Source organism: Eleutherodactylus coqui, chromosome 5 (genome assembly GCF_035609145.1).
Source record: "Eleutherodactylus coqui strain aEleCoq1 chromosome 5, aEleCoq1.hap1, whole genome shotgun sequence".
NCBI lineage: Eukaryota > Metazoa > Chordata > Amphibia > Anura > Eleutherodactylidae > Eleutherodactylus > Eleutherodactylus coqui.
The window spans coordinates 5,838,777-5,856,852 of NC_089841.1; the positions used below are offsets into that span (position 1 = coordinate 5,838,777).

General features: G+C 49.7%; 1 protein-coding gene across 1 annotated transcript in view; it reads right to left on the bottom strand.

Annotated features, from left to right (window-relative positions):
* LOC136627273 (receptor-type tyrosine-protein phosphatase T-like) overlaps window positions 1-4,082 on the bottom strand; it is a 30,718-nt gene extending 26,636 nt beyond the window's left edge. Inside the window, exons 1-4 of the mRNA XM_066602246.1 lie at window positions 3,870-4,082; window positions 3,165-3,207; window positions 1,555-1,663; window positions 502-545 (exon numbers count right to left, since the gene is read on the bottom strand). Of these exons, the coding sequence (XP_066458343.1) occupies window positions 502-545; window positions 1,555-1,663; window positions 3,165-3,207; window positions 3,870-4,022 (349 nt within the window). The 5' untranslated portion in view covers window positions 4,023-4,082. The remainder of the gene's footprint in view (window positions 1-501; window positions 546-1,554; window positions 1,664-3,164; window positions 3,208-3,869) is intronic.
* Between the last annotated feature and the right edge of the window lie 13,994 nt (window positions 4,083-18,076).

Here is an 18,076-nt window from a genome sequence, read left to right on the forward strand (position 1 = left end):
TGTGACAGTTGTGTATGATGTCATGTGACATGATGTAGTAGAGCATTATGCACCAATGAAAATGTACGGTTACAGGAGTGATGTTCTGCATTCTATGTAGTCCGCTACATTTGTAGTATACCGCGGATCTCTGAAATGACAGGAAGCTGACTTATGGAGAAGGAAGATGGCGACGAGTGAAGCCGAAGTGACTTGTCACTCCGATGTAAATATTGTCAGTATGTGTCCTCCTTAAAATCAAAACATTTAAGTAACTTGCGCCCTCCTACAGAGTGATGTACAGCGACACGCTTGTTTGATAAGTTTATTGTGTTTGAGAAAAAAAATTGTCGCCATCTGCCAGCTACTGCGCCATCATGTGACCTGCAACTCAGGCGCCTCACCTGTGACCTATTTCACTATGATTGTGTTGTGGGTGCACGGGGAATACTACAATTGGTGCTTGTCCCTCTTTGAATGTTGGGCGATACGGCACATGTGATATACATTACATATACTCACCCAGTCCGGACTTTAGCGGGATTTCTTCTGTACGCTGAAATTTTCTGCCAGAAGATTCAAATGGAAATAAAAATTAGTACTGCAGGCTATAACAAGAAAGCGGAGGAGGATGCCTCAGGGTAACCAGGAATGGAGCCAGGACTATACTGAACATACCAGCACCAGCCCAGGTGCTCTCCATACAAAGAAGCCTCCATACATAAGTGTCTATACTGTAGTATCAGCCCCAGTAGTATCTATGAAACGGATATGACTCCATGTTCTATCATATGCGTAGATATTCTGTAAGCCTGTAGCATCTTCTGTACCTCTTTTCACTGTATCATTTGTCCTCTTTCTGGAGGATTTATGGATATTAAATGGTTATTTACTAAGCCTTTAGTAAAGCACTAAGGCTATATGGCATTTAGACTGGCCGGCAGGTCAAATTGACATGTTTCTAGCTGTTCACATATGTTCCCAAACATTCTATGTAAACAACTTGTTGTTTAGATTTACTGTTCCAAGAAGTTAATCATGTATGGTCAGCTCTGCGCCTGCGTGTGTTTTGTGGGCTTTTCAGATGTTAAATTCTTTATCTTGTATATTTATATTTTGTTTATGTTCTTTGACCAATGGTAACAAATAAATTATAATAGATTTGAATCATTGTAATTGAACATGTGACCCTATAAAAAGTATGGCCTGTTACTCAATAAACAGATTACTATGGATCACATGCCGTGCTGTGGGATTTAATATTAGTCTCCTAAACTCAGATTACCTCTAACAATTTAATTTGGACCCCAATAGCATATTGTATAGCAAATATTGGTTTGCATTAACATATCCTTACAAGTGTGCCTTTATATACCAGTGACTATATAGTAGAGGCAAGATGCTGTGTGGGAATTTGGAAAGCGTCAGATAATAATGAAGGGCGTACACTGAAGGTACCGGGGTGCCAAGAACAATAATCGGTGGGATCAGAGTAATGTTAATAACACATCATTTCTGGGTTTTGTAGATGTTTCCTCAAGAACTTTCCATATACAACAATATGAGAAGACAAACCGATAAAATCCTGTCCTCCACAAGACAGCCAGAACCAGCACAACCAGCAGTAAGAGGAGAGCAGTCACCAACCCCGCGATCACATGACTCGCACTGACAGGAGTTTCAGCTGAAATAGAGATCGATATATGGATTATCCTCCCCATACAGGCTGGAAGACCACGCCCACTTTTAATGTCAATCTTCAAATTTGGCTATAAAAATCACAAAATTTGCTGCTAAAATGAACAACGTAGACATGTGCTTTACACCCTAAAATGGCCCCAATGACCCCATTGTAATGATTTTATGCTCCAGGAAGTCTATGTGTAAGACTCCACCCATTCATGTAATTTCCCTTTTCCTGTCATGTGACAGCAGAGATCTTCCCATAGTGGACTTCTTTATAACATTGTCTGATGGCTGTATGCATACATACCCTTCCTAAGACCTTGAAGAGGCATACGGGCCAAACCAAAGGTATCCAGCGATCCTTTGTTTGGCTGATATCCTTAGTCATACAAGGCTCTTTAAAGAGAGCAATAGCTGGAGGACAACTTCAACCGCTTTTATTCTTCTTTATTGAATTAAAAGAGCACTAGGCTCACAGACATGGTACGCACGGATGCTGAACGCGTTTCACCAGAATGGCCTTTGTCAACAGCATCGAGGTACTGCAGGAGAGGTAGCCCACTACTTTAAAAAAAGGACTTGTTGCTGCTCTTTAAAGAGGTTGTCTAATTGTAAACTATTGATGGTCTACCCTCAGGATCAGTCACAACTAGTAGATTGGTGGAGGTCGGTGTACTTGTATACGGAATCGAATTCTACAGGAAGCAGACAGCTCCGTTCTTACTATATTCACCAGGCTTGGTATTGCAGGCATTGAAATGAACAGGAACTTTGCGCTTAGTCTCAATCTATCTATTTAGTGGTGTCCGACTCTCAGTGACTCTATAGGCGAACATTCTCCATGCTTCCCTGGTGAGCATGGCTTCTTTTGACTGCTTGATATACATATTGGTATCCATGTTGATAGTGTCGAGCCAGCGAGTTCTTTGTCAGGCCTTTATTCTGGTTCCACTGATCATTCCCAACATTATTGACTTCTCTAATGAGTTTGCAGGCATAAAGCGGCCCAAGTAAATCAGTCAGTCTAGTGACTTCAGCTTCTAGCAATGTCTGTGATTTTATGGTCTGCTCATGCCAACTTGGTGCTTTCCGCGAGCAGAAACTGTGCCCATTCAAACCCACATCACAGGCTTCTCACTCAGCCAAGCAGAACCCTACTGTGCACTGTCAAAAAACAAACAAACTGCTGTGTGTAGAAGGGTATGTTGGCCTTAGACTTTGAGAATTGAAGGAGAAGACTTTGGTTTGGCTTATATCCTAAGTCATGTTACAGGAAGGTCAGACATTGATTTATAGGGAAGTCACCTTCCAATAGGTGGCACAGTAGAGGCATTGTACCATCTGTGATTTGCATACTTTTCACCAGGAAGCTTTGCCTATAAAATGCCCTACACCAGTTGGAACTTCAAAGAGCTCCCTACAACCCCCCATTGGTTTCATGTAAGTAAACAGGGACAATGTAATAACTGCAGGAATATTTGATGATCGGTTTGTCTTACCTGTGAAGAGGCCCAAAGACACGCACGATGACTTATCCTGATCCTTCAGGGCACAAAATAGAGAAATCAATTTAAAAATAAATAAAACAGCAAAAACAACAGATTTTAGGTTCATTCATTTATGGGGAAAATATGGGACCGTAATAGGACATTTTCACGTAACGCACATAATTAGCTACTCACTCATCCCCAGAAAGGGTTTTTCTGGTAGATAAAACAGCTTACAGCAGTCCCATAGTCATGAGCCCGAGGCATTATGAGAGGAGCAGTTTAACCAGACTAGCCCCATTGACTGCGGATGTAGCAGTGGCATAACTATAGATGTATTCACCACCACAATCAGAGGGTTAGGGTTAATTCGTGAAGTCTCTAAGGTCTCCAATGACTGAAGACATTTGGAAACATGTAGGATAAAATATTGAGGTCCCATAAAACTATCATGTCTCCGTGGTGCAAGCCGCGAAGCATGGAAGTTAGGGGTGACTTTGGGGTCTAGGACATTGTGGAGAAACATTGGACATCTCCAGAACAGGAGCAGAAACCACCATGATGGAGAAGAGTAATGATAGGAGACACTTGGACACGTGTTATAAATTCCATAAAATAATGGGCAAACCATCAGGTTCTCGGATTACATAGATAAAATCTCCAAAAGCGAACATAAAATGATGATCTGACAATAGATAATATCACTAGATCTCCTACCTTCCACTTGCTGGTGACCTGCACAAACACGGAGTAATTGCGGTTTGGGATGAGAGGAGAATTAAGGAAGCCGCCATAATGTTGGTTATCTCCCAGGGTTATCGACTCCGTAAGGTTGTGTGCAGGGAGGAGTGCCGCAGTGTACGGAGTCATCGTGGAGTTGTAAGGTGTGTGAGTGACTTGTAGGCAGTCACTTGTGTTACTTCTCCCATCAGTAAAGATAATTATTGCATAATGACTGTGTATAGAAGAAAAGAATAGACATCAGTCGCAATGAGTCAATAATCTATGTCAGATCCCCTGGACAGGGGGTTGTGATACTGAGATACACTATGTTGACAAGAGTATTGGCCCCCCACCAATCCTGTGCAGTCAGGTGATGTGTGAGAATTAGGTATAAAGGAGAGGATCACGCAGAAGATCCCAGTACAGAAACCATCAGATGCCACCAGGTGTAAAGCTAACAATAGGGTCTGGTGGGGGGGATGTCACCATGCGTACATCTGACAACAGGGTCTTGTGGTGGGATGTCACCAGGTGTAGAGCTGAGAACGGGGTCTTGTGATGGGATGTCACCAGGTGTAAAGCTGACAACGGGGTCTGGTGGTGGGATGTCACCAGGTGTAGAGCTGACAACGGGGTCTGGTGGGGCGATGATGTCACTTGGTGTAGAGCTGACAACGGGGTCTGATGGGGGGTTGTCACCAGTTGTAGAGCTGACAATGGGGTGTGGTGGGGGGTTGTCACCAGGTGTAGAGCTGACAATGGGGTGTGGTGGGGTGTTGTCACCAGATGTAGATCTAACAATGGGGTCTGGTGGGGGCTGTCATCACCAGGCGTAGAGCTAACAACAGGGTCTTGTGGTGGGATGTCACCAGGTATAGAGCTGACAACGGTGTCTGGTGGTGGGATGTCACGAGGTGTAGAGCTGACAACGGGGTGTGGTGGTGGGATGTTACCAGGTGTAGAGCTGACAACGGGGTCTGGTGGTGGGATATCACCAGGTGTAGAGCTAACTATGGGGTCTGGTTGTGGGATGTCACCAGGTGTAGAGCAGACAACGGGGTCTGGCGGGAGGATGTCACCAGGTGTAGAGCTGACAATGGGGTCTGGCAGGGAGATGTCACTAAGTGTAGAGCTGACAACAGGGTTTGGTGGGGGGATGTCACCAGGTGTAGAGCTGACAATGGAGTCTGGTGGTGGGATTCCTCAAGGTGTAAAGCTGACAATGGGTTCTGGTGGTGGTAAGCCCCCAGGTGTAGAGCTGACAACAGGGTCTGCTGTGGGAATGTCGTCAGATGTAGAGCTGACAATGGGGTTCTCTTGGTGGGATTTCATTAGGAGTAGAGATGACAACAGGCTCTAGTGGGGGGAGGTCACCAGGTGTACAGCTGACAAAAGGGTCAGGTGGTGGGATGTCACCGGGTGTAGAGCTGACAACGGGGTCTGTTGGTGGGATGTCACTAGGTGTAGAGCTGACAACGGGGCCTGTTGGGTGGATGTCACTAGGTGTAGAGCTTACAACGAGGTCTGGTGGGGGGATGTCACTAGGTGTAGAGCTGACAACCGGGTCTGGTGGAGGGAGGATGTCACTTGATGTAGAGCTGACAACTGGGTCTGGTGGGGGGTTGTCACCAGTTGTAGAGCTGACAACCGGGTCTGGTGGTGGGAGGATGTCACTTGGTGTAGAGCTGACAATGGGGTCTGGTGGGGGGTTGTCACCAGGTGTAGAGCTGACAACGGGGTGTGGTGGGGGTTGTCACCAGGTGTAGAGCTAACAATGGGGTCTGGTGGGGGGGAAGTCACCAGGTCTAGAGCTGACAACAGGGTCTGGCGAGAGGATGTCACCAAATGCAGAGATGAATGGGGTCTGGTGGGGGATGTCACCATGTGTAGAGCTGACAATGGGGTTCTCTTGGTGGGATTTCACCACAGGTAGATATGACAACAGGCTTTAGTGGGGGGATGTCATCAGGTGTAGAGCTGACAACAGGGTCTGGTGGTGGGATGTCACCAGGTGTAGATCTGACAACGGGGTGTGTTGGTGGGATGTCACTAGGTGTAGAGCTGACAACGGGGTCTGTTGGGTGGATGTCACTAGGTGTAGAGCTGACAACGGGGTGGGGGTGGGATGTCACCAGGTGTAGAGCTGACAACTGGGTCTGGCAGGGGGTGTAACCAGGTATAGAGCTCACAACGGGGTATAATGGTGGGATGCCACCAGGTGTAGAATTGACAAAAGGGTATGCTGGGGGATGTCACCAGGTGTAGAGCTTACAACGGGGTCTGGCGGGGGATGTCACCAAGTGTAGAACTGACAAGGGCGTCTCGTGGTGGGATGTCACCAGGTGTAGAGCTGACAATGAGATCTGGTGGTGGAATGTCACCAGGTTTAGAGCTGACAAAGGGGTCTGGTGGGGGGATGTCACCAGGTGAGAACTGACAACGCGGTCTGGTGGTGTGATGTCACCAGATGTAGAGCTGACAACGGGGTCTGGTGGGGGGAGGATGTCACTTGGTATAGAGCTGACAACGGGGTCTGGTGAGGGGTTGTCACCAGGTGTAGAGCTGACAACAGGGTCTTGTAGTGGGATGTCACCAGGTGTAGAGCTGACAACTGTTTCTGGTGGTGGGATGTCACCAGGTGTAGAGCCGACAACGGCGTCTGGTGGTGGGATGTCACCAGGTGTAGAGCCGACAGTGGAGTTTGGTGGTGGTGGTGGGGGGGGATATGTCACCAGGTCTAAAGCTGACAACAGGGTTTGGCGGGAGGATATCACCAAATGTAGAGATGAATGGGGTCTGGTGGGGGATGTCGCCAGGTGTAGAGCTGACAATGGGGTTCTCTTGGTGGGATATCATCATGGGTAGATAGGACAACAGGCTCTAGTGGGGAGATGTCACCAGGTGTAGAGCTGACAACAGGGTCTGGTGGTGGGTTATCACCAGGTGTAGAGCTGACAATGGGGTCTGTTGGTGGGATGTCACTAGGTGTAGAGCTGACAACGGGGTCTGTTGGGTGGATGTCACTAGGTGTAGAGCTGACAATGGGGTGGGATGTCACCAGGTGTAGAGCTGACATCGGAGTCTAGTGGTGTGATGTCACCAGGTGTAGAGCTGACAACGAGATCTGGTGGTGGGATGTCACCAGGTTTAGAGCTGATAAAGGGGTCTGGTGGGGGGATGTCACCAGGTGAGAGCTGACAAAGGGGTCTGGTGGGGGGATATCACCAGGTGAGAGCTGACAAAGGGGTCTGGTGGTGGGATGTCACTAGGTGTAGAGCTGACAATGGCGTCTAGTGGGGGATGTCACCGGGTGTAGAGCTGACGATGGGGTGTGGCAGGGGGATGACACCAGGTGTGGAGCTGACAAAGGGGTTTGGTGGTGGGATGTCACCAGGTTTAGAGCTGACAATGGGGTCTGGTGGTGAGATGTCACCAGGTAAGAGCTGACAAAGGGTCTGGTGGGGCGATGTCAGCAGGTGTAGAGCTGACAATAGCGTCTGGTGGGATGTCACCAGGTGTAGAGCTCACAACGGGGTTTGATGGGGGGATGTCACCAGGTGTAGAGATGACAACAGGGTCTGGTGGGGGGATGTCACCATGTGTAGACCTGACAACGTGGTCTGCTTGGGGAATGTCATCAGGTGCAGAGATGATAACAGGGTCTGGTGGGGGATGTCACCAAGTGTAGAGCTGACAACGGGGTCTGGTGGTGGGATGTCACCAGGTGCAGAGCTGACAACGAGATCTGGTGGGGGGATGTCCCAAGGTGTAGAGCTCACAACGGGGTCTGACGGGGGGATGTCATCAGCTGTAGAGCTGACAATGGTGTCTGGTGGAGTATGTCACCAGGTGTAGAGCTGACAATGGGGTCTGGTGGGGGGATGTCACCATGTGTAGACCTGACAACGTGGTCTGCTTGGGGAATGTCATCAGGTGCAGAGATGATAACAGGGTCTGGTGGGGGATGTCACCAAGTGTAGAGCTGACAACGGTGTCTGGTGGAGTATGTCACCAGGTGTAGAGCTGACAACGAGATCTGGTGGGGGGATTTCCCCAGCTGTAGAGCTCACAACGGGGGTCTGATGGGGGGATGTCACCAGGTGTAGAGATGACAACAGGGTCTGTTTGGGGGATTTCACCAGGTGTAGACCTGACAACAGTGTCTGCTGGGAGAATGTCATGAGGTGTAGAGATGAGAACAGGGGCTGGTGGGGGATGTCACCAGATGTAGAACTGACAACGGGGTCTGGTGGGGGATATCACCAGGTGTATAGCTGACAATAGGGTCTGGTGGTGGGATGTTACCAAGTGTAAAGCTGACAACGGGGTCTGGTGACAGATGTCACCACGTATAGAGCTGAGAACACGGTCTGGTGGTTGGATGTCACCAGGTGTAGAGCTGACAACGGTGTCTGGTGGAGTATGTCACCAGGTGCAGAGCTGACAACGGGGTCTGGTGGTTGGATGTCACCAGGTGTAGAGCTGACAACGGTGTCTGGTGGAGTATGTCATCAGGTGTAGGCCTGACAACGGGGTCTGTTGGTGGGATGTCACCAGGTTTAGAGATGACAACAGGGTCTGGTGGGGGATGTTACCAGGTGTAGAGCTGACAACGGGGTCTGGTGGAGGGATGTCACCAGGCGTAGAGCTGACAACAGGGTGTGGTGGTGGGATGTCACCAGGTAAGAGCTGACAAAGGGTCTGGTGGGGCGATGTCAGCAGGTGTAGAGCTGACAATAGCGTCTGGTGGGATGTCACCAGGTGTAGAGCTCACAACGGGGTTTGATGGGGGGATGTCACCAGGTGTAGAGATGGCAACAGGGTCTGGTGGGGGGCTGTCACTATGTGTAGACCTGACAACGTGGTCTGCTTGGGGAATGTCATCAGGTGCAGAGATGATAACAGGGTCTGGTGGGGGATGTCACCAAGTGTAGAGCTGACAACGGGGTCTGGTGGTGGGATGTCACGAGGTGCAGAGCTGACAACGAGATCTGGTGGGGGGATGTCCCAAGGTGTAGAGCTCACAACGGGGTCTGACGGGGGGATGTCATCAGGTGTAGAGCTGACAATGGTGTCTGGTGGAGTATGTCACCAGGTGTAGAGCTGACAACGGTGTCTGGTGGAGTATGTCATCAGGTGTAGGGCTGACAACGGGGTCTGTTGGTGGGATGTCACCAGGTTTAGAGCTGACAACGAGATCTGGTGGTGGGATGTCACCAGGTTTAGAGCTGATAAAGGGGTCTGGTGGGGGGATGTCACCAGGTGAGAGCTGACAAAGGGGTCTGGTGGTGGGATGTCACTAGGTGTAGAGCTGACAATGGCATCTAGTGGGGGATGTCACCGGGTGTAGAGCTGACGATGGGGTGTGGCAGGGGGATGACACCAGGTGTGGAGCTGACAAAGGGGTTTGGTGGTGGGATGTCACCAGGTTTAGAGCTGACAATGGGGTCTGGTGGTGAGATGTCACCAGGTAAGAGCTGACAAAGGGTCTGGTGGGGCGATGTCAGCAGGTGTAGAGCTGACAATAGCGTCTGGTGGGATGTCACCAGGTGTAGAGCTCACAACGGGGTTTGATGGGGGGATGTCACCAGGTGTAGAGATTACAACAGGGTCTGGTGGGGGGATGTCACCATGTGTAGACCTGACAACGTGGTCTGCTTGGGGAATGTCATCAGGTGCAGAGATGATAACAGGGTCTGGTGGGGGATGTCACCAAGTGTAGAGCTGACAACGGGGTCTGGTGGTGGGATGTCACCAGGTGCAGAGCTGACAACGAGATCTGGTGGGGGGATGTCCCAAGGTGTAGAGCTCACAACGGGGTCTGACGGGGGGATGTCATCAGGTGTAGAGCTGACAATGGTGTCTGGTGGAGTATGTCACCAGGTGTAGAGCTGACAATGGGGTCTGGTGGTGGGATGTCACCAGGTGTAGAGCTGACAACGAGATCTGGTGGGGGGATTTCCCCAGCTGTAGAGCTCACAACGGGGTCTGGTGAGGGATGTCACCAAGTGTAGAGCTGACAACGGGGTCTGGTGGGAATTCTCACCAGGTGTTGAGCTGACAACGGGGTCTGGTGATGATGTCACCAAGTGTGGAGCGGAGAACACGGTCTGATGGTTGGATGTCACTAGGTGTACAGCTGACAATGGGGTCTCGTGGGGGGAGGTCACCAGGTGTAGAGCTGACAACAGGGTCTGGTGGTGGGATGTCACCAGGTTTAGAGCTGACAACTGGGTCTGGTGGTGGGATGTCACCAGGTGTAGAGCTGACAACGAGATCTGGTGGGGGGATTTCCCCAGCTGTAGAGCTCACAACGGGGTCTGATGGGGGGATGTCACCAGGTGTAGAGATGACAACATGGTCTGTTTGGGGGATTTCACCAGGTGTAGACCTGACAACAGTGTCTGCTAGGAGAATGTCATGAGGTGTAGAGATGAGAACAGGGGCTGGTGGGGGATGTCACCAGGTGTAGAACTGACAACGGGGTCTGGTGGGGGATGTCACCAGGTGTATAGCTGACAATAGGGTCTGGTGGTGGGATGTTACCAAGTGTAAAGCTGACAACGGTGTCTGGTGAGGGATGTCACCAGGTGTAGACCTGACAACGGGGTCTGGTGACAGATGTCACCACGTATAGAGCTGAGAACACGGTCTGGTGGTTGGATGTCACCAGGTGTAGAGCTGACAACGGTGTCTGGTGGAGTATGTCACCAGGTGCAGAGCTGACAACGGGGTCTGGTGGTTGGATGTCACCAGGTGTAGAGCTGACAACGGTGTCTGGTGGAGTATGTCATCAGGTGTAGGGCTGACAACGGGGTCTGTTGGTGGGATGTCACCAGGTTTAGAGATGACAACAGGGTCTGGTGGGGGATGTTACCAGGTGTAGAGCTGACAACGGGGTCTGGTGGAGGGATGTCACCAGGCGTAGAGCTGACAACAGGGTGTGGTGGTGGGATGTCACCAGGTAAGAGCTGACAAAGGGTCTGGTGGGGCGATGTCAGCAGGTGTAGAGCTGACAATAGCGTCTGGTGGGATGTCACCAGGTGTAGAGCTCACAACGGGGTTTGATGGGGGGATGTCACCAGGTGTAGAGATGACAACAGGGTCTGGTGGGGGGATGTCACCATGTGTAGACCTGACAACGTGGTCTGCTTGGGGAATGTCATCAGGTGCAGAGATGATAACAGGGTCTGGTGGGGGATGTCACCAAGTGTAGAGCTGACAACGGGGTCTGGTGGTGGGATGTCACCAGGTGCAGAGCTGACAACGAGATCTGGTGGGGGGATGTCCCAAGGTGTAGAGCTCACAACGGGGTCTGACGGGGGGATGTCATCAGGTGTAGAGCTGACAATGGTGTCTGGTGGAGTATGTCACCAGGTGTAGAGCTGACAACGGTGTCTGGTGGAGTATGTCATCAGGTGTAGGGCTGACAACGGGGTCTGTTGGTGGGATGTCACCAGGTTTAGAGCTGACAACGAGATCTGGTGGTGGGATGTCACCAGGTTTAGAGCTGATAAAGGGGTCTGGTGGGGGGATGTCACCAGGTGAGAGCTGACAAAGGGGTCTGGTGGGGGGATGTCACCAGGTGAGAGCTGACAAAGGGTCTGGTGGGGCGATGTCAGCAGGTGTAGAGCTGACAATAGCGTCTGGTGGGATGTCACCAGGTGTAGAGCTCACAACGGGGTTTGATGGGGGGATGTCACCAGGTGTAGAGATGACAACAGGGTCTGGTGGGGGGATGTCACCATGTGTAGACCTGACAACGTGGTCTGCTTGGGGAATGTCATCAGGTGCAGAGATGATAACAGGGTCTGGTGGGGGATGTCACCAAGTGTAGAGCTGACAACGGGGTCTGGTGGTGGGATGTCACCAGGTGCAGAGCTGACAACGAGATCTGGTGGGGGGATGTCCCAAGGTGTAGAGCTCACAACGGGGTCTGACGGGGGGATGTCATCAGCTGTAGAGCTGACAATGGTGTCTGGTGGAGTATGTCACCAGGTGTAGAGCTGACAATGGGGTCTGGTGGTGGGATGTCACCAGGTGTAGAGCTGACAACGAGATCTGGTGGGGGGATTTCCCCTGCTGTAGAGCTCACAACAGGGTCTGGTGAGGGATGTCACCAAGTGTAGAGCTGACAACGGGGTCTGGTGGGAATTCTCACCAGGTGTTGAGCTGACAACGGGGTCTGGTGATGATGTCACCAAGTGTGGAGCGGAGAACACGGTCTGATAGTTGGATGTCACTAGGTGTACAGCTGACAATGGGGTCTGGTGGGGGGAGGTCACCAGGTGTAGAGCTGACAACAGGGTCTGGTGGTGGGATGTCACCAGGTTTAGAGCTGACAACTGGGTCTTGTGGTGGGATGTCACCAGTTGTAGAGCTGACAATGGGGTCTGGTGGTGGGATGTCACCAGGTGTAGAGCTGACAACGAGATCTGGTGGGGGGATTTCCCCAGCTGTAGAGCTCACAACGGGGTCTGATGGGGGGATGTCACCAGGTGTAGAGATGACAACAGGGTCTGTTTGGGGGATTTCACCAGGTGTAGACCTGACAACAGTGTCTGCTAGGAGAATGTCATGAGGTGTAGAGATGAGAACAGGGGCTGGTGGGGGATGTCACCAGGTGTAGAACTGACAACGGGGTCTGGTGGGGGATGTCACCAGGTGTATAGCTGACAATAGGGTCTGGTGGTGGGATGTTACCAAGTGTAAAGCTGACAACGGGGTCTGGTGAGGGATGTCACCAGGTGTAGACCTGACAACGGGATCTGGTGACAGATGTCACCACGTATAGAGCTGAGAACACGGTCTGGTGGTTGGATGTCACCAGGTGCAGAGCTGACAACGGTGTCTGGTGGAGTATGTCACCAGGTGCAGAGCTGACAACGGGGTCTGGTGGTTGGATGTCACCAGGTGTAGAGCTGACAACGGTGTCTGGTGGAGTATGTCATCAGGTGTAGGGCTGACAACGGGGTCTGTTGGTGGGATGTCACCAGGTTTAGAGATGACAACAGGGTCTGGTGGGGGATGTTACCAGGTGTAGAGCTGACAACGGGGTCTGGTGGAGGGATGTCACCAGGCGTAGAGCTGACAACAGGGTCTGGTGGTGGGATGTCACCAGGTTTAGAGCTGACAACTGGGTCTGGTGGTAGGATGTCACCAGTTGTAGAGCAGACAACGGGTTCTGGTGGTGGTAAGCCCTGAGGTGTAGAGCTGACAACGGAGTCTGTGGGGGAATGTCACCAGGTTTGGAGCTGACAAAGAACTCTAGCAGGGGAATATCACCAGGTGTAGAGCTGACAGCGGGGTCTGGCGGTGGGATGTCACCAAGTGTAGAGCTGACAATGGGGTCTGGTGGGGGATGTCACCAGTTGTAGAGCTGACAACGGAGTCTGGTGGGGGATGTCACCAGGTGTAGAGCTGACAACAGAGTCTGGTGGGAGATGTCACCAGGTGTAGAGCTGACAACGGAGTCTGGTGGGGGAATGTCACCAGGTTTAGAGCTGACAAAGGAGTCTAGCTTGAGAAAGGCCATTGCAATGGCCGAAACATCGCATGAGTTTTTGATGAAATAAAGAAGGACCTGTTTTACTGCATCTTGAATTTTGCTGTTGTCACTTCCTTCTACATTGGACGCATTAAAAGGGAGAAAGAAGTTAATCTTCCATTGGTGGCGGTGCAGCATTAAAGAACCTCCCCTTGCAAGGGTATTCTCCATTTGTGCTGTCGGTTACACTTATTTGGAAAGGAGTCTAGCGGGGGGATGTCACCAAGTGTAGAGCTGACAGCGGGGTCTGGAGGGGGGATGTCATCAAGTGTAGCGCTGACAATGGGGTCTGGTGGGGGGATGTCACCAGGTGTAGAGCTGACAACGGGGTCTGGTGGTGGGATGACCCCAGGTGTAGAGCTGACAACAGGGTCTGGTGGTGGAGTTTCACCAACCAATCAGTGCGGGACATCGCAGCACTTCTCAGCTTCCAGAGGCCACTGTTAGCCATGTTACTGGGAAATGAAAACCATCCAGTGTGTGCGATGCGCCATGTTCAGGGTGACCTCGTAAACTGACAGAATGTGGACAACGTAGCCTTGTAGGAGCTGTGAAGACATCACACACATTGTCTGCCCTCACTTATGAGGTTCTATAGGCCATTGGGACTTTTATTAGCACCCAAACCACCCATAGGGAATGCATGTGAATGGTTGCCATGGATGAGTGGCTGCTTGACAAAGACCCCAATAGGGTCAAAACTTAGAATTAATAAAGGAATAAAATCACATTGGCCTTTGCTTGCCAGATATGCTGTCACTCTTACTGCGTTTGGTGGACTGTAGATATGCATCCTGGGCTCTAACTCTTTTAAGTGACATGCATTAGACAAAGGGGTCTGGTGGTAGGAGGTCACCAGGTTTAGAGCTGAAAATGGGGTCTGTTGGTGGGATGTCACCAGGTGAGAGCTGACAAAGGGGTCTGACGGGGGGATGTCACCAGGTGTGGAGCTGACAAAGGGGTCTAGCGGGGAGGTGTCATCAAGTGTCGAGCTGACAATAGGGTCTGGTGGGGGATGTCACCATGTGTAGAGCTGACAATGGGGTCTGCTGTGGGAATATCTTTAGGTGTAGAGCTGACAACGGGGTCTGGCAGGCTGATGTCACAAGGTGTAGAGATGACAACAGGGTCTGGCGGGGGGATGTCACCAAGTGTAGAGCTGACAATGGGGTCTAGTGGGGGATGTCACCAGTTGTAGAGCTGACAATGGGGTGTGGCAGGGGGATGTTACCTAGTGTAGAGCTGACAGCAGGGTCTGGCGGGTGGATTTCACCAAGTGTAGAGTTGACAATGGGGTCTGGCAGGGAAATGTCACCGTGTGTAGAGCTGACAATTGGGTCTGGTGTGGGATTTCACCAGGTGTAGAGCTGACAACGGGGTGTGGCAGGGGGATGTCACTTGGTGCAGAGCTAATAACGGGGTCTGGTGGTGGGATGTCACCAGGTGTAGAGCAGACAATGGGGTGTGGCAGGGGGATGTCACCAGGTGTAGAGCTGACAACGGGGTCTGGTGGGCGATGTCATCAAGTGTAGAGCTGACAACGGGGTCTGGTGGGGGATGTCACCAAGTGTAGAGCTGACAACGGAGTCTGGCGGGGGGATGTCACTAGGTTTAGTGCTGACAACGGGGTCTGGTGGGGAGATGTCACCTAGGTCTGGTGGAGGTCTGTTGGAGGGATGTCACCAAAAGGGTCAAACATAGCATTAATGGAGGAATAAAATCACTTTGGACTTTGCTTGCCAGATATGCTGTCACTCTTCCTTCGTTTGGACTCTACATATGAGCCATGGGCTCTGACTCTTTTAAGTGACGTGCATTGGAGACCTTAAGGGTCGAGTACCTGTATTGATGCCCTAAGGAGTGCCATGGATTTACCTAAATATTATACATCACAGCAGTGACTGCAGAGTGATGCCTGCGATGGGGCTTGGAGTGACAGACTGCAAATGAGTGTATATAGTGGATATGGAGCATGCTGGTATAACTTGGGTATAATGATATATGTAGAGCTCCTCATACCCTAGGACCAGAAAACAGGTGTGGTGGAGGAGTAGGTGTTCTTCTCTCCCCGCAATGCACCATCCAGGTCAACTACTATTGGGGTTTAACTACTCCCTACTGATCCTCCTCAACCTCTCCGCCGCGTTTGACACTGTTGACCAGAAACTCCTCAATATGTTTCGCTCAATTGGACTAAAGGACACTACTCTCTCCTATATATAGTGATATGGAGCATGCTGGTATAACCTGGGTATCTCCTGTATATAATTATATATGTACAGCTGGTATACGTTACACATCCTGTATATAGTGATATAGAGCATGCTGGTATAACCTGGGGATCTAATGGGTCCCAACTCCATTATTCAATTCTATGCGCAAAAGAATTAGCGTCCAAATTTTACGTACGGAATGTAATTTTCTCACTTTCCGGTGTCATAAAAACCTGAAATTTGGCACGAGCATTGATTATGTCATAAATAGTAAAAGCTTTTGGGTCCCAACTCGATTATTCAATTCTATGCGCAAAAGAATTAGCGTCCAAATTTTACGTACGGAATGTAATTTTCTCACTTTCCGTTGTCATAGAAATGTGAAATTTGGCACGAGCATTGATTATGTCATAAATAGGAAAAGCTAATGGGTCCCACCTCGATTGTTCAATTCTAAGCGCAAAAGAATTAGCATCCACATTTTACGTATGGAATCTAATTCTCTCACTTCCTGATGTCATTTTATATGAAGGAAACGTTGCATGGTTACCTCCTGTGGTGTTTCCTGGGTAACACAGAGAACTAAGCAAAATGGTGAACATATGTTTTTCCGGTATCTCTAAAGTAACCACGACTTCATAAGATTTCCGTGTGAACATCAGATAAACACCAGTACCAAATTAACTCGGGCGAAGCCGGGTATATCAGCTAGTATAATTATATATGTACAGCTGGTTTAAGTTATACATCCTGTATTTAGTGATATGGAGCATGCTGGTATATAATTGCACACTTTACATACATTTAAAACATGCTTCAAAAACCTGCAGTAAAAAAAACTTGTATTATTTAAATCCACAGGTGGTTTTTAATAGTGAATGCAGTTTGTTAAAAATGCAGATAGTTTTTGAATACTGTGTGTTTTATTGTGGTTCAAAAATGCAACAACAATCATGACCAGCCAGAGGGGCTACAGACACCTTATGCCAAGGGGCAGATCATGTACCCTTTCATTAAGCCCCTCCCCCTCTCCTATTCTGCCTGCAGACAGCGGACCTGACTGCACACATTACTACATTACCAGTAATATACTCCTTGATATGGCGGATGGTTTGTCCAGCTGCTTCTCACCTGATTGGTCCGTGGACATCAGACACCGGCTGAAGCTGTAACGTGAAATCCTTCTTCACAACAGTTGGGATGGGAGGATCTGAAGAGAAAATGGAAGGTCACATCTACCGGGTCACCATCATCTACCGCCATGTACAAACCTGATATAGAAGTCATTTATAGTATAGTAAGAAATGACAGAGCTAACATCCCTGACCGACTGCAGTCCAGAGCTCATCACCCGCCAGCACTGATGTACCGGATTCATCCACCTCCCACATGAATATAAATATATAGCTTTCATGTCCTCAGCCAATCATAGCAGCAGGTTCTCTGGCTGGCTGTGAGGGCAGGCAGAGGTGTGTCTATTCTCTTGTCCTCAGCCAATCATAGCAGCACGTTCTCTGGTTGGCTGTGAGGGCAGGCAGAGGTGTGTCTATTCTCTTGTCCTCAGCCAATCACAGCAGCACATTCTTTGGTTGGCTGTGAGGTAAGGCAGAGGCGTGCCTTTTCTCCTGTCCTTAGCCAATCACAGCAGAGCATTCTCTGGTTGGCTGTTAGGGAAGGCAGAGGCATGTCTTTTCTCCTGTCCTCAGCCAATCACTGCAGAACTTTCTTTGGTTGGCTGTGAGGTAAGGCAGTGGTGTGTCTTTTCTCCTGTCCTCAGCCAGTCACAGCAGAGCTTTCTCTGGTTGGCTGTGAGGGCAGGCAGGGGATCACAGCTCATCTTTCTAGTTTGGGAATAGTGTAGTTTGAAGCGGTGTAAGCAGCCATGGATTATAGGAAGGGTAACAGGGTGGTCAACACTCAGGGGGAATGAACCTTTTAAGGATGCCGCCCTTTTTTTTATCATTTTCAGTCTTCCCTCCCCAGTTTTAAAGATCCTCACTCTCTTATTTATCCACCGCTGTCAGATGGCTTGTTGTATAAGTTGTATATTTCAAGGATACAATTTAATGTTCCATATAACGTGCTGAAAAACTCTTAAAAATTCTTCAAGTGAAGTGAAATGGAAAAAAGCTCAATCCTGCCATCGTTATGGGGATTTTGTTTGCACAGCGTCCACACTGCAGCGGACATGACCTCATGACGTTATTCTGCGGGTCAGTAATATTACTACAATATCACATATGGAGATATTGTTTGCTGTATTACTTTTAAAATATAAAAAATCTTTGGAAAAAAATATAATTACTTTCTGCCGCCATAATAATTTTTTTATGTTTCCGACACAGTTGTGCGCGGCTCGTTTTTGTGGGATGTCCTATAGGTTCTATTAGTGTAATTTTGGAGAACATGTGACTTTTTGATCGCTTTTTATTACATTTTGC